At 44.5% G+C, this 24684-nt stretch overlaps 1 protein-coding gene across 1 annotated transcript in view; it reads left to right on the top strand.

The window, feature by feature from the left end:
* Positions 1 to 24684, top strand: part of LOC126335928 (uncharacterized) — a 129444-nt gene that overhangs the window by 93904 nt on the left and 10856 nt on the right. Inside the window, exons 6-7 of the mRNA XM_049999403.1 lie at positions 4173 to 4428; positions 23030 to 23601. Of these exons, the coding sequence (XP_049855360.1) occupies positions 4173 to 4428; positions 23030 to 23601 (828 nt within the window). The remainder of the gene's footprint in view (positions 1 to 4172; positions 4429 to 23029; positions 23602 to 24684) is intronic.

The following is a 24684-nucleotide window of genomic DNA, read 5'->3' as shown; positions in this document are numbered from 1 at the left end:
TGAATGATCATTTGCTGAAAAAATATGTAACTTTACATCAATTAATGCTTCTTCGTTCAACTCCATGCGGGAATCATGTGAGGCTGCGAGCAATGAGGGTAAAGGACAGGGAACGCAACGTCTACAGAGTGCGACAAGTTGGGAATTAGGGTGGATACGAAGCGTGCTCGGATAACCGAAGCAGTTAAGACAACCTCTCGCAAAAAGTGAGAACTCCGATTTCGTGACCCAGTCTGGCACTTGTCACAGCTGAATTACTTCAGTGCCTGATTGTGGCGAAGACCGGAATTACAATTTCGCCATGTCTGTTGTTATTACCTGTAGGTGACGATATAGATCGATGCTGGAGGTGGAACACCAGAAGATGATTCCTTATGTCTTGTCATATGTGATTACTGTAACAGCGCTAGAAGTAGCAGAAATTATTGCTTCAAAGGTATTGATTGATTCGGCTAAATACCTAGGAATTCAATTACGAACATTTTAACTTGGAGCGATGACATAGATAGGTTTGTGGGAAAGCAAATCAACGACTGCATTCTATTGGCAGAACACTTAGGAGATCAAAAGATCTATTAAAGAGACTGCCTACTGTACGTGTGTTCGTACTCTGCTAGAGTACTGCTGTGCTGTACGGAATTCTTAACAGACAGAATTGACGGAGGACATCGGAAAAGTTCAAAGAAGGGCGGATCGTACTGTATTATTGCCAAACGAATGGGGATGGCAATCAGTGAGGCAAAAGCGTTTTTCGTTGCGAGATCTTATCACAAAGTTTCAATCTTCGACTTTCTCCTCTGAATGTGAAAATGTTTAATTGTCGCCAACCTACATCAGAAAAGTAATCATCATAATACATTAAGAGAAATCAGAGTTCCTACAGAATGCTTTTAGCCTCATTTTTTCCCAAGCGCTGTTGGAGAGTGGAACGATAGAGAAGTGGTCTCAAGGTGGTTCGAAGAAAACTCTGCCACGCCCTTGTATGAATTGCAGAGTAGTCATGTAGGTGCAGTGTTGAACGAATGTGGAGGATTAAATGGCAGATCACAATTGAGAGGAAGTCTAGATTGAGTGGATGGAGCCGATCTGTGTTAATAGATGCTGTCTGACAAGATCAAGGCGACGAACCCAGTCCGCCAACAAGAGCCGTGAGGCCAACGCAATCCGTGCACTACTACTGGAAATGCCATAGCACCGTGAAAGCTGGTGAAGTTATCGCTGGACATAACTGCTGTCGTGCTGCTTGCGATGGAGTAATTGCACATTTGTCTTGTGAACTGAAACTGGTCAAAGCGAGGAGATTCATGTTGTTAAAATAGTCCTGATAGAAATAATAACATATTGTTCTCTCTGTTTACAACTGTACTAAAATGTGAGAAATAATTTAACGTGGGCAGCTTGCTGTTACAATAGCGGGAATAAAACAACAGCATACTATTCTCTTTGTTTGTAACGGTACCAAAATGTGGGAAACGCTTGAACGTACGTAGCCTGACGCAACTGATCATCTGAAGATTAATGTCATCTTATGTCCCGCTCTCAAGTACAAAATGTTTATACTACATTTCATATGACTGTACTTATGATGATGCTATGTGCAGTATAGCGTGGTGTCCAGCATATGAATGAAGTCGTAAATCATATCAAAATACAATTTATAAGTGCTTAGGCTCCCACGAGAAATATCAATCAGATCTACCGTCTTTTGCGTATCAGACAGCATTATGAAACACTAACAACTATAAACCTCATTCGTCCTCTACGTGGCGGAGATGGTATGGTTGGTTTTGTGGCATTCAAGGGATTTCAGGTAATTACTGACGCTGTCCTTGAATGGTGACAGGCTCTGTAGATGGATTCCCACAGTAGATACACCTCATTTTCGAGTGATATACTAAAGTTGTCAAGTACATCTAATAATGGGATGGGATGTCCCGAAATGGACAGTGTGAAATAAAACAACGAATGGGAACAGTGCAGTCTTAGGAGGCAATTAAGTCAGGCGCTATGAAATTACTGCTACCTGCCCCTCAACACCATAGAGAAAATTGGAAGGGCCTACACCATTACTACCCTCGTACGCTGAGAATACAGTATTACAATAGTTGTACGATGCATTGTTTAATGCTGGTGGCCATAGAATTAAGTAAATTTTTCATAGATGCTACGAGTGGCAGCGGTTAAGGCCAGTAGCGAAATGCAGGGACAACAGCAGGGGATCGATGGTTAGTGCAGCGGTTGGCACAACATAAAGAAAAGTAACGTATTGTACATAAACATGCAGAAAGGTCCATCATTACACTATTACATGATTGTAGAACCGTCTCTGGAATGAGTCATGTGTACAAATTATCTAGGGATATGCTTACGGAAAGATGAGCAGTGAAATGACCACATAAAGTAATCGTAGAAAAGGCAGATGCCACACGGAGATTTATTTGAAGAATCTACAGGAGGTGCAGTCCACCCAAAAAGGAGGTAGCATACAGAACCCTCGTTTGGCCAACACCTGAACACCGATCATCGGTGTGGCATCCGTACCAGACATTATTGACAGAGCAAATAAAAAATGTTCGAGGAAGAGCACCAACTTTCGTTACACGTCCATTTAGTAAGCGCAACAACATCTCAGAGGTGCCCAGCTAACTCCATTATCACTCGCTGTGGTTTACTAGGAAGGTTTCAACAACTTATGTTCCTCGAAGAGTCAGCAACATATTACTTCCCCCTCGGAATTTCTCACGGGAAGGCCAATAGGGTGAAATTCGGGATGTTCGAACTAACACGGAGTTTTAGCATCAATCGTTGTCCTGGCAAACTGTGCGCGATTGGAACAGGAGGGGGAAATGTCAGTGTTACTCGTAGTAACCTCCGCCACACACCGTCAGGTGTCTTGGGAACAGTACAGAGTGATTCTTACTAACGTTTAAAAAATTCATAGCGATTTAAATGACGCTGAGACAGGTAATTTAATATAAGACACATGTGGGAGGAAATGTCTGGAAATGTCCCAGGACTGGAAGACAAATGTTGAAAATTTGACTTTACGCAGAAACTACAGGGGGTATTTTTGAGCGCGTACATCAAGGGATGACTGAGGGATGCAATACTTGCATTCAAGTAAACGGATCAAATTTTTAATACCTTTTGTAAATGTGATTTGTTGTGCAAGTAGAAGTTATGGGAATATTGATCTCACTATAACCGAGCAAAATCTGTTCTTCTTTTTTCACTTTTTTGTTTGTTTACTAGTCATGTGAAGTAAAGGAGATGTTGACTGGTAATGATGCAATTCTGAAGCTTACACTTACTTGCTTGTGACGCATTGCTTTAGACTTATGGTGTACTGTAATTTGAAGTAAACCAGCGGAGACCGTGTGCCCGTTAAATAAATTAATTGACTAATAGCTCAATCTAAACACATGACCGTCTCACGCAATGAAAAAGATATTTCCAGCTAGACTCATTACCCTACCTCCGAGACCCACGCGCTAAAGTCGCGCCTACGATGTTAATACTTGATTTGAGTTGGGATGATGAGATGCGACAGACAGACAGGCTCTACAGTTGCTAGGTAAGGCATCTGGTGGCATCAGATGCTCAACATTTGCCATCCAATTACGGGATATTTTGCAACACTAGCATCATATTTTATATTAAATTGCTTGTTTCAGCGTCCGTCTATCGCTTCGAATATTTTTAAACGTTAATGAGTGTCATTGTATGGTAGTGAGACATGGGGCTGTAGAAAACAGGAACAGAGGAGAATAGAAACGTATGGGATGTGCTGCTACAGAAGAATGCTGAAAATTAGGTGGACTGATGAGATAAGTAGTGATGAGCTTCTCCGGAAAATCGGTGAGGAAGGGAATGTATGGAAAACTCTGGCAAGAAGAAGGGACAGAATGGTAGGAGATCTGTTAAGACATCTAAGAGTATCTTCCGTGGTACTAGAGTGAGCTGTAGAGAGTAAAAACTGTAGAGGGAGAGAGAGACGGGAATACATCCAGCAAATAATTGAGGAGGTAGGGTGGAAATTCTATGCAGAGATGAAGCAGTTGGTATAGGAGAAGAATGAGAGGCGGGCCACACCAAACCAGTCAGAGAACAGATGACGCGCAGAGAAAGAAAATAGATCCGTTAATTCTACAGCGACGCTGTGACTGCCACAGGTCCTCGCTGTACTACTGGGCCCACTACGACTTCTTCAACGCGAGCCGCAGCGGCGACCCGGTGGCGGGCAGCGCCTGCGACGAGCAGTTCGTGGCGTGGAGGAGCCCCTCAGGGTACCTGCGCTCGCCGCTCAACACGCTGGTCTACAAGCGCCACGCCGACCCGCACCACAGCGTGCGCTGCCAGTACCGCTTCATCTCCGACCGGAGGCTCTTCGCCAGGGTCATCCTCACCATAGAGTCCATGGCTTTCAAGGTAACTACTGTAGTCCAATGTGTCAGCGGAATGACAGGAGATGTTGTGGGGATGGCATGAGTTGAAATTTGCTAGTAGGTTAAAACTGCATTGGACCGGGACTCGAACCCAGAATATTGCCTTTGTTGGACATTACTCATACCTTCTAAGCTACACTCGTGCTCATCAATTAAGGTTAATTGCAGAATGTGGAGCCAGACAACGTGGCACTACACAAAACTGGCGCTAATGCCATAAGCACATAGGGAACACACACGACACAGATCTGTTTGTCCACGGTATTGGTGACAAGTTGAGAAAACCGTCCCGAAACACCTGTGCTACAGAACGCCACTGTTTCCTGCCCACGTTCCTCGACGTCAATATGGGATATGATCACCATGCACACGTACACAGGCCGCACGACGGGATGGCATACTCTGGATCAGGTGGTCGAGCAGCTACTGGGGTATTGCCTCCCATCCTTGCACCAGTGCCTGTCGGAGTTCCTGAAGTGTCGTAAGGGTTTGAAGACGTGCAGCGATACGTCGACCGAGATCATCCCAGACGTCCTCGTGGGGCTTAGGTCTGGAGAACAGGCAGGCCTACTCGATTCGCTGATGTCTCCTGTTTCAAGGTACTCTTCCACGATGGTAGCTCGGTGGGGCCGTGCGTTATCATCCATCAGGAGGACTGTGGGACTCAGTGCACCCCTCAAAAGGCATACATACTGCTGCAAAATGACGTCCCGATACACCTGACCTGTTACAGTTCCTCTGTCAAAGACATGGAGGGGTTTACGTGCACCAATCAGAATCCCACCCCACACCATCAAACCAGACCTCCATACAGGTTCTTTTCAAGGAGACTATAGGGTTGGTATCTGGTTCATGGTTCACGCCAGATGAAATCCCGGCAATAATCACTGCTCAGACTATACCTGGACTCGCCCGTGAACATAACCTGGGACCACTGTTCGAATGATCAAGTACTGTGTTCTTGACACCGGCCTTTATGGGCTCTCCTGTCACGAGGCGTTAGTGGAATGCACCTTGGAGGTCTTCGGGCGAATAAACCATGTCTGTTCAGTCGTCTGTAGACTGTGTCTAGAAACAACTGTTCCAGTCGCTGCGGCGAGGTCCCGAGCAATGCTACCTGCAGTACTCCGTGGCCGTCTGCGAGCACTGGTGGTGAGATATCAGTCTTCTTGTGGTGTAGTACACTGTGGACGCCTCGTACTGTAGCGGCTGGACACGTTTCCGGTCTGCTAGAATCGTTGCCATAATCTTGAGACCACACTTTGTAGCACCCGGAGGACCCGTGTTACGAAAATGGTTCAAATGGCTCTGAGCACTATGGGACTTAACATCTTAGGTCATCAGTCCCTTAGAACTTACAACAACTTAAACCTAACTACCCTAAGGACATCACACAACACCCAGCCATCACGAGGCAGAGAAAACCCCTGACCCCGCCGGGAATCGAACCCGGGAAGCCGGGCGTGGTAAGCGAGAACGCTACCACAGAATCACGATATGGGGGCACCCGTGTTACGACCAGTCTCCAGTCGCGGTAGTATTCTACCCCTCATAACGTCATCAATATGTGTTCTTTGAGCCATTTTCAACACACATTCACCACTAATACGTCTGAAAACGTCTGCACATTTACTCGTTGCACCCTACTCTGACATGCACAAACATACCTCTGAGTATGTGGACTGCTGGCAGCGCCACCGAGCGACGACCGCAGGTCAAATGCACCGCATGGTCATACCCCGAGAATTTAAACCCGCGAAGTGCCCACCAGAGAGTTGTTTCACCATGTATCAGCATTATCCTTAATTTATGAGCATGAGTGTATGTTGGCACGGCTCACTAACCATCTTCGTAGGTACAATTTAGCTACCTAAGGAGATGGCGTAGCGTTGATTACTACTTAAGATGAATAATGCGGTGGTTCCTTAGAAAAATCTGGCACATTTCCTTACCTATCCTTCTCCAATACGAACTTGTGCTACGTATCTGACGACCTCATCACTCTTCCAATTCTTCCAGTACTGGACTCCTGCTCAGCTGCTAACAAAACTGTCCGCGTAAAGCAGATTCTACTACCGGTGCGGCACACACTGCTAGGAAAATTCAAATCAGTCCCTCTCCATTGCACAGTGAAATATTCTTTAACAGTGAACAGTTATTTGAAAGTAATAGTTCTTTGGCGAGGGAAATTATAGGTTACTACGAGAGTTCTTTATAGATATCTTGCGAAGGACACCTATAGCTTAGTAAACAGTGCGGTGGATTACGAGACAGGCCAGCACTCTACGAAACTGCCGCTACTAGCTTGGTACATCGTCCAGTTTGAATTGGGTTTTAGACGTTTTTAAATTCTCGTGAAGGCATATGCAAGGCACGACCGCCATCTCCATCTCACAGAAACAGTAACACACAGAACAACGTTTTTTGCAGTCACAGACATGTTGAAAACGACTAGCTTACCTTACAGGAACAGACTATAGCGAAGGTAGAAAGGCAAACCAGCTACACTCACAACCAAGTAGGAGATACCTGGTATTCTGCACAATGAGACCTTCTGTCATAACTGCGAATTAAATATACTGCGCAACGAAATTAAAGGAAACATTTTTCGAAAACCTGTATTTGCCTCCCACTGCGACGCGTAATTCTGGAATTTGGCTCAAAGGTGCCTACAACCTTTCTTTGTGCAAAATAGTTACACCCTGCGGCGTCACCCTTGGGCTTAGTGACGCTTCAAACAGCAAGGTGTCGACATGTGACAGAAATAGGCGACGGATCAGACATATCTGAGCTGTATGGTGGAATAATGACGTCTCATTGTTACCACATTTCAGCATAATTCTGCCCAAACATTTTAGACACACCACCACTAAGAAACGACACGAAAATGCCTCAAGAGAGGCATAACGTGCGTCAACAAAGTCACCCCTTCCCTTGGAGCGTTGATTCCTACGCATTTCGCGACTGTAAACGACAGTTCGCAGAGCGCTGAGCCATAGGAAGAAGTTCAGACATCCTTTGACACTACTGACACCTCCCGTACGTTCAGCCCTTCTCTGAGAACATTGTAGGGCTGCATTATCACTGAATGTGATCTCGATGACAAAGATCCTGAAAAATACACTGAAGCGCCAAAGAAACTGGTATAGGCATGCGTATTCAAATACAGAGATCTCTAAACTGGCAGAATACGGTACTGCAGTTGACGAAGCCTATATAGGACAACAAGTGTCTGGTGCTGTTGTTCGATTGATTACTACTGCTACAATGGAAGGTTACCAAGATTTAAGGGAATTTGAAGGTGGTGGTGTAGTCGGCGCACAAGCTAAGGGGTAAAGCAATTCCGAGGTAGCAATGAAGTGGGGATTTTCCTGTAGCGCCATTTCACGATAGAACCGTAAAACATCACACCTCCGACATCGTTGCGGCCGGAAAAATATCCTGCAAGAACGGGAGAGACGACGACCGAAGAGAATCATTCAACTTGACAGAAATGCAACCCTTCCGCAAATTGCTACAGATTTCAATGCTGGGCCATTAACAAGTATCTGCGAGCGAACCATTCAACGAAACATAATCGATATGGGCTGTCGGACACGAAGGCCCACTTGTGTTCTTGATGACTATACGACACAACCCCTCACCTCACCTCGGCCCGTCAACTTCGATATTGAAGTGTTGATGACGGGAAACATGATGCGTGGTGGGACGAGTCTCGTTTCAAATTGTATCGAACGGATGGACATGTACGGGTATGGAGACAACCTCGTGACTCCATAGACCCTGCACATTAGCAGGGGACTGTTCAAGCCGATGTAGACTCTGTAATGGTGTAGGGCGTGGCAGTTGGAGTGATACGGGAGCCCTTATACGTCTAGATACGACTCTGACAGGTGACACGTATGAAAGCATCATATCTGATCACCTGCGTCCATTCATGTCCGTTGTGCATTCCGATGGACTTGGGCAATTGCAGCAGGGCAATACGGTGCCCTACACGTCCAGAATTGCTACAGAGTGTCTCCAGGAACACTCTTCTGAGTTTAAACACTTCTGCTGGCCCCCAAACTCTCCAGACATATACATTATTGAGCTCATCTGGGGTGCCTTGCCAAGTGGTGTTCAAGAGAGATCTCTAACCCCTCGCACTCTTACGTACTTATGAACAGCCTTGCAGGATTTATGGTGTCAGTTCCATCCAGCACTAATTCAGACATTAGAAGAGTCCATGCCACGTCATGTTGCGGCTCTTCTATGTACTCGTGGGGGCCCTACACGATGTCAGACATGTGTATCAGTTTCTTTGCCTCTTCAAGCCCCTATTGACCATCGCACCGCGAACCGTCGTTTCCGATCTCGAAAAAGCGAAGTGGTTTCATTAATACCCCTCAGACCTTTTCGTGTCGATTCTGAGTGACGGTATGTCTGAAAAGATTTCCTCATCTACTGAGAAGTAAACCGCATGTTTCCGAAGATGGGAGTCGCATTTGGGACCTCCTTCGCAGGGACGTCAAAAGACTGTGAAATGTGGGTAAGAGGTTCTGTGACGACCTTCTCATTGACTGACACATTCAAGGTGGCTGCAGGCTTGGCGCAAATGTGACGTTAACGGCCTCACAGCTCACAAGAACTTCCGTGGTGTGGTCTATTCCTCGCATGTGGCGTTTCCGAGTCCGAATGTGACATCGCAGGGCGCCACGCCTTTGCACCATTACAGAGAAGGTTTTAGCACCTTTGAGCCAAATTTCAAACATCTGCATCGCCCTGGGAGGCAGTTACTGGTTTTCGGAGGAATGATCCTTTTAATTCTTTTTCACATTGTAGTAGGACACTTTACATAAATGAGGCGTCGTTAGATCTTTACTTGGCGTCTGGTTGCTGTTTTTACTTTATAAAAGAATTGGTCTGTGTTGTCAATAGCATCGTCTAGTGGAAAGAAAATTTGAAAGTGCACTTGAATATTTTACTCACTTCCCGAGAGGTCTCGTACGCCTGTACTTCGACTACCCGACAACCATTGCTTCATAGCAACCTAAACGCATAAGCAGAATTGGAGAGCTCACTACTGCACGCAGGGTCATCCAGGACTGAAGCAACACATTCCGTGAAAGAACATGGTTTGAATAAAACAACCAACCTGGTAGAAACAGATTTGCATATGAAACTTTTATTCTCTCTTAACGGAACATACAGTTCTGATTACAGGCTTAGACCGGTAGACAAATATCCTGAGGTCATAAGGTACTTACAGCAGATAACTTGTCTCAAAAAGTGTATGTACTTATTATGTCACTTAGAATGGACTTAAAACAGGGATATAGCCTCTGTTCTTTACAGCTGAATTCCAAGAAGCAAAGAATGAAATAAAAGGAAGGTACAGAAAAATCAGTGGTGAAGGGATTATCAGTGATAAGATTCATTGACAACATTGCTATGCTCTGTGAAAGTGAGAAGAACAGTCTAATGAGCCCAGAATACGGATTTACAGTATGCTAACGAATGATGAAGTAATTAAGAAGCAAGCAGCAGTCAGCAGTAGTACACAGACTTAGCATAATTTTTTCGTCACAGATTTTTATGCTACCTTGGAAGGAAGTAACGAATGACCGACATGTACGTAGCTGACTAGGAGAGAACTCTTCGCCGTAGAAGTTTAGCAGAATCAAACATAGGACTTAGACTGCGAAAAAGAATTCTGAGAATGTGCGGCTGGCACACGGCACTGTATGGAAATCAATTATGTACTGTGGGGAAACCTTAAAAGAAATGAAACGTTTGAGAAGTGGCGCTAAAGAATGATAGAGGTGCTGAAACGTAAGTGAACTGATAACGATGGTTTCCACAGAATTGGTGAAGGGAATATAAGGATAAAGGAGAAGAAGAGAAAGTATTGTAGGACATGTGTTAAGAGATAGGAAAAAATTACCATCGTATTATTGGGAGTAATGGGGGCGAAACCTGTAGAACAAGACCGATATTGGAATTTATTATCCAACAAGGAACGGAAGACGTTTGGTGTATGTTCTACTCTCAGGTGAAGAGCTTGGCGCAAGGGAGGAAAGAATGATGGGCCTCACAAAATAAATCGCTACAATGTGATCTATCTCATGGTACCAGAACGGCTTCTTCGAAAATCCGTAATATTCCAGCTTTACATACATCGATCCTCTGGAGAAATCAGTCTATTTTAAATGCCTAAAATATCTGTGCAAATTATTACGGTCGTATTCACATAACCTTCGTATAGAGTCTGGCAAATCAACCTTAATCGAGATATAAATTCATGACATTAATATTGATGCCTTAGAAATACCCAGGATGTCAAACGAAACTTAGTAATCGTATACATTAAGTCAGCGTGGTCTGTAGTCAAACGGAAACAGCTGTTTTCCAGGAATGAGACTGCTGCTGAACTATATAGTATGTGCGATCAGTAATAGAACGCTGCAAAACTGGGTGCAATCCATATCCGATTGTACCAACAGAAGGTATAGATGTAGCTAAAGAAAGATAATGGGTTTAGTACGCCCGCTTGAATGGTGTTAGAGAGTACTCTGCAGAAAGATACAATATGGCGAGAATGTCTTCTATCTTATGAAAACTAGTCACAAAGTTAGGAGAGATAGCCGCAAAGTAGACTCACAAAGTTCAGGAACGGTGATGTGATTCATTGTCTGCAAGACGACAGAGGTACTCTAGGTGAAGAAGGGGGTGCACATGATCGGGCGGTAGGTTTCTCAGTATTTCGCCTATGAGACAGGATACTAGGAGTTAATGGACTGCATTTCATCCGACCTGTCTCTGTGCTCACACTATTACTTCACTTGCACGCGTTATTCTGAAAGAGGCCAGATAATATTATAAATGTTCGTGACAAATAACTAGTATTTGTGTTACTTGAAAATGGCTGCAGTGACGAATAGTACACCCACTTGGAAATATTCAGTCTAGGTGTAGGACAAAATGATTTTGTCTTTTACAAAAATTTTGGAAATTATGTAGCGGAATGAAATTACTTCAGTTATTATCAGTGCAATCATACTTATCGTGATCCCTCCAAATCACTCCTTAGGGACTTGAACATCTTGCACAGAAGCACGAAAGCAGTCAATGACCACACTGCCCATACCGAATGGACCGAATAAGATGCATTTCATTCCATGCTGCTACACTGAAGAGCCAAATAAACTGGTACACTTACCTATTATCGTGTATGGTCCCCGCGAGCACGCAGAAATACCACAGCACGACGTGGCATGGACACGACTAATGTATTGCCGGAGGGAACTGACACCATGAATCCGTAAGAGTACGAGGGGATGGAGAGCTCTTCTGAACAGCACGTTGCAAGGCATCCCAGATCAATAACGTTCATTTATGGGAAATTTTGTGGCCAACTCAGAAGAGTCTTCCTGGAGCCACTCAGTAGCAATTCTGGACGTGTGGTGTGTCGCATTGTCCTGCTGCAATTTCCCAAGTCCATCGGAATGCACAATGGTCATGAATGGATACAGGTGATCAGACAGGACGCTTACTTAGGTGTCACCTGTCAGAGTAGTATCTAGACATAGTAGGGGTTCCATATCACTTCAATTGCACACGCCCCACACCATCACAGAGCATCCATCAGCTTAAGCAGTCCGCTGCTGACATGCAGGGTCTATGGATTCATGAGGCTGTTTCCATACCCGTACACGTCCATCCGCTCTAGACAATATGAAACGAGACTCGCCGACCAGGCAACATGTTTCCAGGCATCAATAGTCCAATGTCGGAGTTGACGGGCCCAGGCGAGGCGTAAAGCTTTGTTTCGTGCAGGCATCAAAGGTACTTGAGCGGGTCTTCGGCTCCGAACCCCATATCGATGATGTTTCGTTGAGTAGTTCTAACTCTGACAATTGTCGATGGCCTAGCATTGAAATCTGGGACAATCTGCGGAAGGATTGCACTTCTGTCAAGTTGAACGATTCTCTTCCGTCGTCGTTGATCCCAATCTTGCAGGATCTTTTTCCGGCGGCAGCGATGTCGGAGATGTGATGTTTTACCGGATTTCTGACATTCACGGTCCACTCGTGAAATGGCCGTATGGAAAATTCCCACTTCATCCATACCTCGGACATGCTGTGTCTCATCACTCGTGCGCCGACTATAACACCTCGTTCAAACACTCTTAGATCTTGATAGCCTGCAACTGTAGCAGCAGTAACTGATCTAACGATTGCACCAGACACTTGTGGTCTTATATAGGTGTTGCCGACCGGAGCACAGTATTGTACCTGTTTTGATTTCTCTGTATTTGACTACGCTTGCCTATAACAGTTTGTTTGGCGTTTCCATGTAAATACTTTACCTTTTAAAAACGTATAGAATGTAGATGGCGGAAATGCTACCTCCATAGGACGAAATTATGTTTATTATCTCTGCTACACTCTGGCTTAAATATAAGGGATATATCGATGAAAAAAGATACATCAGACATGTAACTGGTCTTTTCAACGTAATCGGTTTAGACCTAAGTCCACAGCCTGACTGCAGCATACATCTGCTCTAACATTACTGTAATGAAAAAGCTCAGTTAGTTCTTTGCGAGACAGAGTTACCATTCGCTCTACGTGGATCACTGTAATCCATTTTAATTTAGAAAAAGAGCGCTTTTTCTAAATGAGAGAATTTCATTAATGTAATGTAGCAAGAGGCGTAAGCTGACACTTAGACTATCATAGGACTGAAACGGTTGATTTGTTATTGTTGATGTAATTTGCTATTATTCATTCGAAAGTGACTTTACAAAAAGCGTTGGTAAACTTGACAGTATTATAACCAAGAAAGAGCGTGTAAAAGAAACAAATGCAATGAAAAAAGTAAACTTCACCTTCCTGTCAGCTGACAGCTGTTGAGAAGAACTTTATGAGGATTTCCCTCACAGATAATGTGCTGTTTTCGTTTGAATCCCCTTGCCTTCGATCATCTTACAGATGTTTCTGAAACATGGAGGAGAGTTGTGGATGGGTATCTATAAAATTGTCTGTGAAAGTATATTACTTTGAAACTCAGGACTCTCTCCTAACGCAGAACTCACCAAAAATGATGACTGTGGAAATTCACAGTTTTAAGATCACCGATGCTACGATTTAACATGTAGGGTAAAACATGTGACATTCTTCACAGCTGAAGTTTATACAAGCGGAACAAAATCTAGATTCCTACCTATGGGGAGAAAATTCCCCGAATAAAAGAGAACTGCTACAAATGCGTCTTCCAGTTTACGGTAGCGGAAAATGAAACATCAGTAGGCTCAAAAATTGGTCTCGTATTAATGACGCATTTTGAAAAAAGTTTCATGAAAATGTTAACGTTATACACTCTATTCATTGATAACCGAGAAGTGAATTTACTCTTGTTGGAACCGTACTTACAATCTCTGTGTTTGAACAAATACCCCAGTTACAATTCAGTACAGCTTCAGAGTTTGCCGCACAACACAAACTTCTGGTTGGCTGCGGTTACGCAAAGAACGCACACTGTGGAATACTGCCAGCCTGTGAATAAATCCAAGTCTCTCATACTAATATACAAGACAGAGCGAAACATAGTTCACTCTCACAGCGTACATCGGCAGCAAAAGTGTGGCCGGTACACATGTTGTAATCGTGTAGACTGAAGAACCAATCGTTTGCTGTCACTGTGAAGAACAGCGTTACTCCGCTCAGGAGTAAGTGGTGATCATAATGTTCTGGCTGCTGAGTGTGTGGTGTCTGTTCTTTCCCACATGTCCGAATAACAGACGCTTGTGACCTTCCATTCTGTGTACAGGACAACTACTGGAGGCATGGCTTAACAGCCTGCAATTAGAATCACAGTCCTGGGAGAAATATATGTTAACTTAAATCACACTGGGCTCCTGAATATATACTGTATTCTATTAGTTCTCGGATGATACACTATTTCTTGGATTTTTTCAGCAAGATATTAATTTCGCATTGTTTTCACTATCAGTACCTTCACGGCGTTCTACGTGAAAGGTAATTCTGGTTAATAACGATGGTGTCAAAATTAATTCTCCTATATGCTACAATTAAAACCATGAACTTATTATTGAAGTATAAGTTTGAAACTGCGTATATGTCACCTATATATAATTTATATAAAATTTTTCTGACTAATCTACAAGTGCAGGATACAGTTGTTTCATATTGATTAGTAGCTTCTTTAATTTTAGCGTTAGTCTGTGTGATAATGGTAGACGAGGTTGGATCCTAGTTCTGCTGTGCGATTTCATCATCTCAGTGCTGTTTGAAGAATATCTTTCCTTCCAGCTTAAACTATCCCAAATGGATATATACACTGTCACAGTCGCTGTACCAACAGGGAGGTTTTTGTACTATTTGTTTATCTTTCTTATTTAACTTTCTTGTTTTTAGGGAACGTTCGTGCCATTGCGTGCTGTGTGAAGTCATGGCCCTTTTGCACTTAGAGCACTATATACGGATGGTAGCGTTAATGGATCCTCACTCGGCTTTTTATGTCCATTTTTCTTCACTTAGCCTACATAATAGTAGTGTTTCTGAAGTTTTTGATTGCGTGCTCCTACATCACAACATTTGTAGCACTGTGCTAAAATGTTGTAATTTAGGACTTCGCGCCGTCGGTACTTACTGAAGCTTTTGCCTTTTTGTAAGAGGATTTTTCCCAGCGTTGGGCTGACTTCAAGGGTGTTGTGCGAGAAACCTCTATCCTTCGGTTCTGATTTAAATCGAATTTTCATCTCCCATTAGGTCCTGGTGTACATTAAGGTGGCAGAGACCTTCACGAAATTCTTCATCGCTGTGTATGTCCGACCTTGGTAAACTGCCAGTAGTGTCTTGCTTCTTCGTAGTCCCTCAGATTTGATTTCCGTTGTTGTGTTTGGTTCTTCGATTAGTTTCTGACAGTTTGCTTGGAGCCTGTTTCGACAATCACCAATGACTGTATTGTCTGTTGTTACGACAGAATTAATACGAAACTCTGGCTGGTTAATATGTGCCTGAGTGTGATTTGGAATCATTGTCGCAAGCTGTCTTTATAAAGACAGTACTCGACGCTTTCCCTTTTTTGAATTTGTTGCTTATTCTTACTGTTAGTATCTTCATTAGTCACTGCCGCATAAATTCATGAGCGCCTTATCAGCCTTCTGTGTGGGCCTCAGATTTTCGCCTGTAATGGTGAGATCTGATGTTTCAGTACTTCTGTCTATGCATGCATTGCTGGGTCATCCATTTGTGCAAGTTAATGTGCAATTCTCGAGATTCCTCCAGTACATCGATTCTGTTTTCCACTCTGCTGACAAATGGAGGCCATGACGTTGGTATCAACGATTTACTTCAAATTTTGTACGCCTTTAGTAGGCCATTAAAACAACGTAATGTGAAAGTAATAAGATTCACTACTCTGGCAATTCGGAGAAAATCGCAAGAGAAGTTTTACGTGTCTGCTATGTAACTGCTATGTAACTGAAGGTGCCGACAATACGAAGACAGTCTGGTCAAATGGTTTCACGCTTGGCAAGAGGGTCGTGGACGAGGTGAGCGTGCGAATCGTTATGACATTCGTTATTTGCAGTAGTCGAAGAACGAGCAGTCACATTCATTTTTGTAGTTCAAGTGTAAATTCTGTGACATTCAAAAGATTTGCACCTAATCTATTCGTTCGTTGCTGCACTAGCAACGTCTCATGGATACGAAGGTTAAGTGCCAAATGGGGCCTGCCTCTGTGTCTGCAGCTCGAGGCGTTGAGGTGCAAAGTGGTCCCGCCAACTTACCAGATTGCACGTATAAAGGATTTCGCAAATCGCGACAGACATACATTTTCAGGAAAACTCTTTGCGTTTCATAGTTTGCTTCTCGATGGTTATAATTGTGTTTGTCCTAATAATTAAACTTGATTTAAAGCAGTAAGTAGTCAGCGTGAAAGTAACTAAAGTTTCATACGAATACACGTAGGTTTTAAAATCATATGACCTCTCTGGTATCATATACATTAAATTACGTGACCAGTGATGAAAAAATATAGATTAGAAACTATACCTGAGTGGATGTCATACGAGTATAAGTTCGTTTTACAAAGCACGAACTCTAGTCACTTAATCAACATGAACTCTAGCCTTCGATAACTACACAAATTCAGAGTGGTGTCAAATAAACATGAACAGCAGATCCACCGCAGCGTAGCACTTCCGAGTTGTGAGTGCAACATAGGACGATGAGAACTGGCATGTAGAAGTCAATGCGGACAATCGCTGAGTGTTTCGGGTTGCCGATAGCTGTGGTTTGAAGTGCGCGAGCGCGAAGGCGGACTGCGAGGTTGGCAGCGGGCCCCCCACGGACAAGTGCGGCCAACGACGCGTTTCTCGGCCGCGCGTATTGGAGCGCGTCGCTGCCCGGCGGGGAGATTTAACAGTGCTAGATACCACAAGTACGTAATTGAGTTCACTACTGGGAGCGTAGTCGTTATTATTAATAACTCGATTTGCCCTTTCAAGTTTATGTATTTTAATCCGAGCTCTTGTAGTAGGGAAAATAGGGTTCATTATCTTTTATGTCTCTAATGGGACAAACAGAAACTTGAGGTATCAATTTTTATTTTCGCTTCGGTTTAATACATATTGAGTCGATCTTTACTAATTTCGTTTCTGAAATTCTGCTCGAAATACTGTAATGTTTTGTCAATGCAATCTTTTTCATATAATAACATTGCTTTTACCCTCATCAGATTTTATCACTAAAGCCCCTGCATCTAGAAATGTTTTATTTAAGGTTTTTACTGTCGTAAGTTCCGGTACATTGCAAGTATCAGCACGTAGTGCATTATGTAGGACTTTTCTCGTCTGTAAAGAAACTGTTGTTTCTTATTTTTTGTTTAATTTTGCATAAATACAAGCTACTTTTACCTCATAAATTACGATTTTAATTTTGTTTTTGATAAATTGTGCTTCAAGTTATGCTGAAGTTCTTTCTCTAATAAGTGTGTCTCACTTTTGTTTAATTGTATATTTGTTAAATTAACGTGATTATCGTCGATTTTTAACTTCTGTTTCTGAGTCAGTTATGAGACCATCTGTCGCGAACTGTGACAAGTTATAAAGTTTCTTACAGTGAATAGCACTACATTTATGTGCGTCGTAAAATGGACTGCCGGGTATCGATGTAGTTGTAGGTATAAATTGCTGTTTTTGGGTGGCTGTCAACAGCGGGTGGGTGATACAAACTTTCACGAACCCCTTACAAAATGGCACGTGATAAATCCGCTGTCTGCACGGCCCTCCACAATCTAATATCACTGAGTCTCTTCAACAAAGAAATTTCCTCCTAATTCAAGAAACAGCCAAAGTCTCTTGTTCACTAAAAGGTAAATGAAAACATAGATGTTAACAGCAGTTCGAACATGCGCGCTCGAAACTAGCAACGATCCTATTTAGTTCCAGGAAATCGGATCATTGGTCGTAGTTGGTTGTTGTATCTACAAAGGTGAGTCAGAAAGTAAAGTTTTTTATGTTGTTATTTTATGAGAAAAGTAAATACCAAATGCCTAGGATAACACTTACAACATTTTTGTTCTTTTCAATATAATCACCATCTTTGCTCACAGTTTTCCTGAGACAAGAGAGTTTATGTCTCTGTAGTAAAAATCAGTCATACGTCCTCAGCCACTGGTCATATTCTGAATGTCTGTGCATCTTCGGGGTGATGCCCCCGATGAACTTCTTTGATTGTGGGGAATACATGGAAGTCTGATGGATGATTTGATCGACACGCGGGATGTTATGGAGTCACCGCCTCCGTTAAACCGTCTATTCCGTGATGCATTATCCCACTGTGTCTGCCCTTCAATTTCTCTACAGTGACGAACCCATTATCTAACAGTGCTGCTGTCCACCGTACTTCTCCAAACACGTTCTTCAACCATTCACGAATGTGGTTGGGTGGCTCACCTTCTGCAGTAACGAATTCAATCGTGGATCTCTGTCTTATTCATACGCCATGCTAGGCCATTTTCTAAACTTGTACAGTGTTGCTATCCGTTAATGTGGGACGCTATTATTAGAGTGGGCTACAGAAGAACGTTAGGAGAAGTACTCCAAATTCGTGATTAGTGCATTGTAAACATAAGAATAATAAGGACTACCATTCTGGTGGGAGACGGTTCATCAGATCTGATCGACTGCCGCGTCATCCACTGCAAATGGTGTCATTTGGATGTGGTATGGAAGTGTAAGGGTCAGTACACCGCACTTCTGACCATTGTCAGTATAGCAGACCTGGTGCTGCTTCTACTCGGTCAAATAACTAATCATTTGACACTATGAGGCTGAGTGTGAGTGTACCACGTTCCTGTCATTTGACCAAGGGAAATTCCTTGGTACTACTGGAAATCGGACCCGGGTAGGCTGCATGAAATTCAGCTACGCTGACCTCTGAGCTAAGGAGGCGGAAACATTATCGAACTTAATTAAGCAGAAAATAATTATATAAATAAACATTTTGTAATGTAAAACGTTTTTTTTACAAAAACTAAACAGTATAAAATAATTTCTCCTAGCCTTACACAGATTGCTAGCTCTCATAAGTCCTAAAAATTTGTGCTTGTGAAATTGTAGTAGTTATGAAAGTACTTGTAGAATTTAAAGCCAGAAACGTGGGGGGCATGCAACAGACGATAATAAGGAAGTGAAAAATTCATGCATCAGTTATACATGGCAGGCACCCCATGTTCTTCGTTTCAAATTGTACAAGCATTTTGATAGCTTTATTTAAATGTCACAAGCATAAATTTTCTAGACTATTTGTATGGAGTTCGCAATCGTTATGGGGCTAGGATAAATTATTTTATAGATTTAGTCCATTCAGAAACATGTTATATTAGATAGTTTATTTAAATAAGTATTTTCTGCTTTTTAGTGGTGTGTGACCAATCGATTTTAAACATTTTAACGAGATTGCAACAAAGACACTTGATAAATTTGAGGATTATTTCAGTTACTCTCCACCTGTGGCAACCAATTCACTGCTTCCTCTTCTGATGATGTTACAAAACATCTCGAAGGTAAAAATCAAAGTCGAGCTCACACACGGACTTACCAGCAACCGTTCGTAACTCGAAATATTTGCGACTGGAAGAGGAAAAAGGGAAGGCAGCAGTGGTACACAAAGGACCCTCTTCGACACACCAGACACAAATTCAGGTTAATATTGCACTGTAATCCAGTTGTGACCTATATTGAAAGTTTCAAGTCTCTGACGCATAGGGAAATGACAGCGGTAAGCAAACTATCCTCCGCCACTCACTAGACATGAAAGTTAGTTTGTACTGCATTATAATCCAGTTCTGAAATATGTTACAAGTTTCAAGTGCCTACCTCGTTGGGAAATGACAGTGGTAAATAAAGTACCCTTCGCCACACATCAGGCCAGGAAGTGAATTAATGTTACACACTAAAATCCACTTTAGTTGCTAATAATTTTCTTAATTTATTTCATGACCGTTTTCGAAGCTTAAAGGTTCATCTTTAGGTGGTACCAAACAATTATGAGAAGATAAATGTGTGACGACCGGACCAGTCAGTCAGGGGGGATTACACCTACGTCATATCAACGCAAGGGAGAGTAAGACAAGCAACCTCAGTGACCGTCTGGACAGCACGACACGAAAGGCAGTTAACATTCTGTCATCATCCCGATTCAAGCCATGATGATAGTTGCAAGTCTCTAGCTGATTACGAAATGATAGCGGTAAACAAAGTACTCTCCGCAACACATAAGAATGGATAGTGAATTAGTATTGCATTAACATTCAGTTCTGAGTTATGTCCAAAGTTTCAGGTCTGTAGTTCATCGGAAAGTCAGATTAAAATCAATCTAAAATCAGACAAGAAAGCGATCTAATAAAATAGAGTTAAAACAGGAGGTATTACTTTCCGGTTGTTCTTCTTTCATTTTATACGAATTAACGTGATATTCATGTGGTCGTAATCTCGCAATAACAACATACCTATTGACGTCAGTACCTGAGGATCGAGACTCGCCAAGACAGTCCACGGCCCGTACTTCAAAGCACGTGACACATCAGCTCTTACGAGTGTCAGCAGCTGTCTCTGGCGGGAAGCGAGGAACTACTCGTATTCTAGACCAGTTAAATAATTCTTATCTGCGCGTTTAATTGGATGCAAGCTCTTGATAGCATACGACAAAATTGGAAAGTTTAGTTGGTACCTTTTCATTGATATATATTGATTTCCCGTGGGCCCTGATTGCAACAAGCGTTCACTAAGTATGGTGGATAAGGCTGCTCGGGGCCAACGAGATACACAGGTTCCGCAACAAATTTGTAACGCCAAACTAGTCGGCTTGTCCGCCACACGTCGCAAGCGGTCGGCTCCGTGCACGACCCTCGGGAAACCAGTATTTACATTGACAAGCCAAATAAACTAGTTGGTTGGTTCAAATGGCTCTGAGCACTATGGGACTTAACTTCTAAGGTCATCAGTCCCCTAGAACTTATAACTACTTAAACCTAACTAAACGGCCCCAACACGACGTGGCATGGACTCCACTAATGTCTGACGTTGTGTTGGAGGAAACTGACACCATGAATCCTGCAGGGCTGCCCGTAAATCCGTACTGCTACGATCGGGTAGAGATCTCTTCTGAACAGCACGCTTCAAGGCTTCCAGATATGCTCAACAATGTTCATGTCTCGGGATTTGAAGCACAGCGGAAGTATTGAAACACAGATGAGTGTTGCTGCAGCCACTTTGTAGCAATCCTGGACGTGTGGCATATCGCATTGTCCTGCTGAAATTTCCTAAGTCCGACGGAATGCACAAGGGACATGAATAGCTGCAAGTGATCAGACAGGATACTTGCGTACGTGTTACGTGTCAGAGTGGTATTTAGCCATATCAGGAGTACCATATCACCCCACCTGCACATGCCCCATACCGTTACAGAGCCTCCACCAGTTGGACAGTCCCCTGCTGACATGAGAAGTCCATGGATTAATGAGGTTGTCTCCATACCCATACGCGTCTATCCGCTCGATACAATTTGAAAAGAGACTCGCCCGACCAGGCAACATGTTGTCAATGGTTCAAATGGCTCTGAGCACTATGTGACTTAACTTCTGAGGTCATCAGTCCCCTAGAACGTAGAACTACTTAAACCTCATCATACACATCCATGCCCTAGGCAGGATTCGAACCTGCGACCGTGGCGGTCGGGCGGTTCCAGACTGTAGGGCCTAGAACCGCTGGGCCACTAAGGCCGGATCATGTTGACGATGATCAACAGTCCAATCTCAGTGCTGACGAGCCCAGAATAGGCATAAAGCTTCGTGTCGTGCAGTCATCACGGGTACACGAGTGGGCCTTCGGCTCCGAAAGCCCGTATAGATTATGTTTCGTTGAATGGTTCGCACGCTGACACTTGTCGACGGTACAGCATTGAAATCTGAAGCAATTTTGTGGATGTGTTGCACTTCTATCACACTGGACGATTCTCTACAGTTGTTGGTCCCGTCCAGTTTGCGGACGCAGTGGTATGGGATATTTGATGTTTTACCGAATTCCTGATATTCACGCTGCACTGGTGAAATGGTCGTACGGGAAAATCCCCACCTCGGAGGTGCTGTGCCCCATCGCTCGTGCGCCGACTATAACACCAAGTGCAGAAGCACTTAAATCTTGATAACCTGCCATTATAGCAGCAGTAGCCGATCTACCTGCGCTAGACACTTGTTGGCTTCTATAGGCTTTACAATGAAATGAGCACCCTTAGCTGCTTACCGGCGTTGACATACGTCAACGGGGACAGATGAAAATGTGTGCCCCGACTGGGACTCGAACCCGCGATCTCCTGCTTACATGGCAGACGCTCTATCCACCTGAGCCACCGAGGACATAGAGGAGAGTGCGACTGCAGGGATTTATCTCTGGCACGCCTCCCGCGAAACCCCATTTTCAATGTATCGTACCGTACTACATTCTTAGTGCACCCGCCCATTATACTCATTACTCGCGGCGCGTTGTCGATTCCCGTAAGAGTTCGGGCACTGTTTGTGCATTCGCACAGAAGAAGAAGATGCTCAAGTGGCCGGTGAGCCTTAACTATATATATTTACTAAGATGGTATGTGCTCTTTCTGACATGTCTCAAAGAACAGATAACATCTTAGTAAATTCTATAGGCTTTGCCGACCGCTGCGTGGTATTCTACATGTCGACACATTTCTGTATTTGAATGTGCACGCGTGTACCAGTTTCTATGGCGCTTGAGTGAAATTTGAAAGGTATCTGCCAAAGATCTCATTTTTTCGTGTGCTACTATGAACTTCTATGGTTTTAAACAAGCAGGACACTTATGAAGCTAGTCTGAAATAACTACTCGGTCCCCATCAGAGACAGCTGCTGGCGCTCGTTAAGACCTGAACGATACGGCCTGCCTTTCTTGTGGGCCTCTAGTCTACTGTGGGTTGATGACAAAAGTTCGTTGCAGAGCCTACATCGCTCGTGGGCTCCCGCCGAGATTCGAAATTGACTGATGACGGTGTGTGCAGGACAACCCGTACAGCGTGGGCCGGTGCGGCGACTGCCTGCGCGACCGCGCGGACAAGCTGGTGGTGCTGGAGCCGGCGGGCAACGCGTCGTCGCCGGTGTCGGCGGTGCTGTCGGCGTGCCTGTGCCACGGGGGCGCGCAGCTGCCGCCGCTGTCGGTGGTGTCGCGCGGCGAGCGCCTCACGCTGGAGCTGCGCATCGACGCGGCGCACGCCGCCTCCAGCTACTTCAAGCACGCGCCGCCTCTGTTCGAGGCCCGCTACCGCTTCGTGCACGCGCCCCTCTGCGGGCCGCCGCTGCTGCCGCCCGCCACCGACGGCGAGCTGCGCTTCCCCGACTTCGAGGCGCTGCTGGGCTTCGCGGAGCCGCCGCGCGCGCTGCACTGCATCTGGCGGCTGTCTGTGCGGCCGGAGCGCCACCTCTGGCTGCACTTCGAGGACGCGCGGCTGGCGTCGCGCGACTGCCGGCTGTCGGTGTCGCTGCCCGCGCGGCCCGCGCCGCTGCTCTTCGCGTGCGGCGTCAACGCCAGTGCCTTGCAGGAGCTGCCCGTCATCGCGGCCGCCGACCTGCTCCCGCCGGACGCCGCCGCCGGCGACGACTCCCCGCACGTCACCGTCGAGTTCGTCTCGTCCGCCTGGAGCGCCGCCGACTACTTCAGGATGGTGTGGACCGAGCTGACCAGGGTCGACGTCGTTCAGGCACGTAAATCTCACAGCGTGAAATCTCACGATGAAAACCGTCAGGTCAGATCAGTTCGAGCATCCATAAAGCGAGTGTGACGTTGGGCAGCATTTACGTCACTACGGTCCTTTCGGCCGTTCTTTGCATTCCGTGGAGTGGCGCAATGTTGCATTCGCGGGCGTTGGCTGGTGCGGGGAACAAGTTGCGCGATGCAGTAGTGGATCGCGGATTTAAGTGCAAACTTTTATTGGCGGACCCGGATCAATTGTCAGCTTCAGCCGGCGGGCAAAGTCAAAATAATAATGGCCAGACAAAAGGGGGTTCAAATGGCACTAACCACTATGGGACTTAACATCTGAGGCCATCATTCCCGTACTTAAACCTAACTAACCTAAGGGCATCACATATATTCATGCCCGGGGCAGGATTTGAACCTGCAACCGTAGTAGCAGGGCGGTTTTCGACCGAAGTGCCTAGAACCGTTCGGTCACAGCGGCCGGCTAATAACCAGCAGCCTCGCTTTCACCAACGATTCAGGGTTATACCAGTAACTACTCCGAAGTCGATATCAAAAGGCCTCTACCAATCTCACTACTGCTAAGGAAGAATCCTACATTCGGCCGTTGGACAGGAACAGGTTCATCTATCATTGCTCACACTTCGCTTGCAGCTAGTTCATCAATTTTCAAAACAAGAAGTCAGCTACATACTTCAAAATCAATAGCGAAAGAATCACACCAAAACATCAGACTGCAATTTCCACTGTACAAGAAACAAAATTTATTGAAATGAATTTATTTAACCCACACCACCTCCAAATAGCTAATAACTCAATGCCCTTCTCTAACTAGAAAACTAAACTCCTCCCGTACAGGCCATGAAGGCCCAAAGGTATCGACCGACCGCCGTGTCATCCTCACCCACAGGCGTCACGGGATGCGGATATGGAGGGGAATGTGGTGAGCACGCCGATCTC

This window comes from Schistocerca gregaria, chromosome 2 (assembly GCF_023897955.1).
Source record: "Schistocerca gregaria isolate iqSchGreg1 chromosome 2, iqSchGreg1.2, whole genome shotgun sequence".
NCBI lineage: Eukaryota > Metazoa > Arthropoda > Insecta > Orthoptera > Acrididae > Schistocerca > Schistocerca gregaria.
Note: the sequence above shows the minus strand (reverse complement) of the source record. Positions and strands in the feature narration are given on the sequence as shown.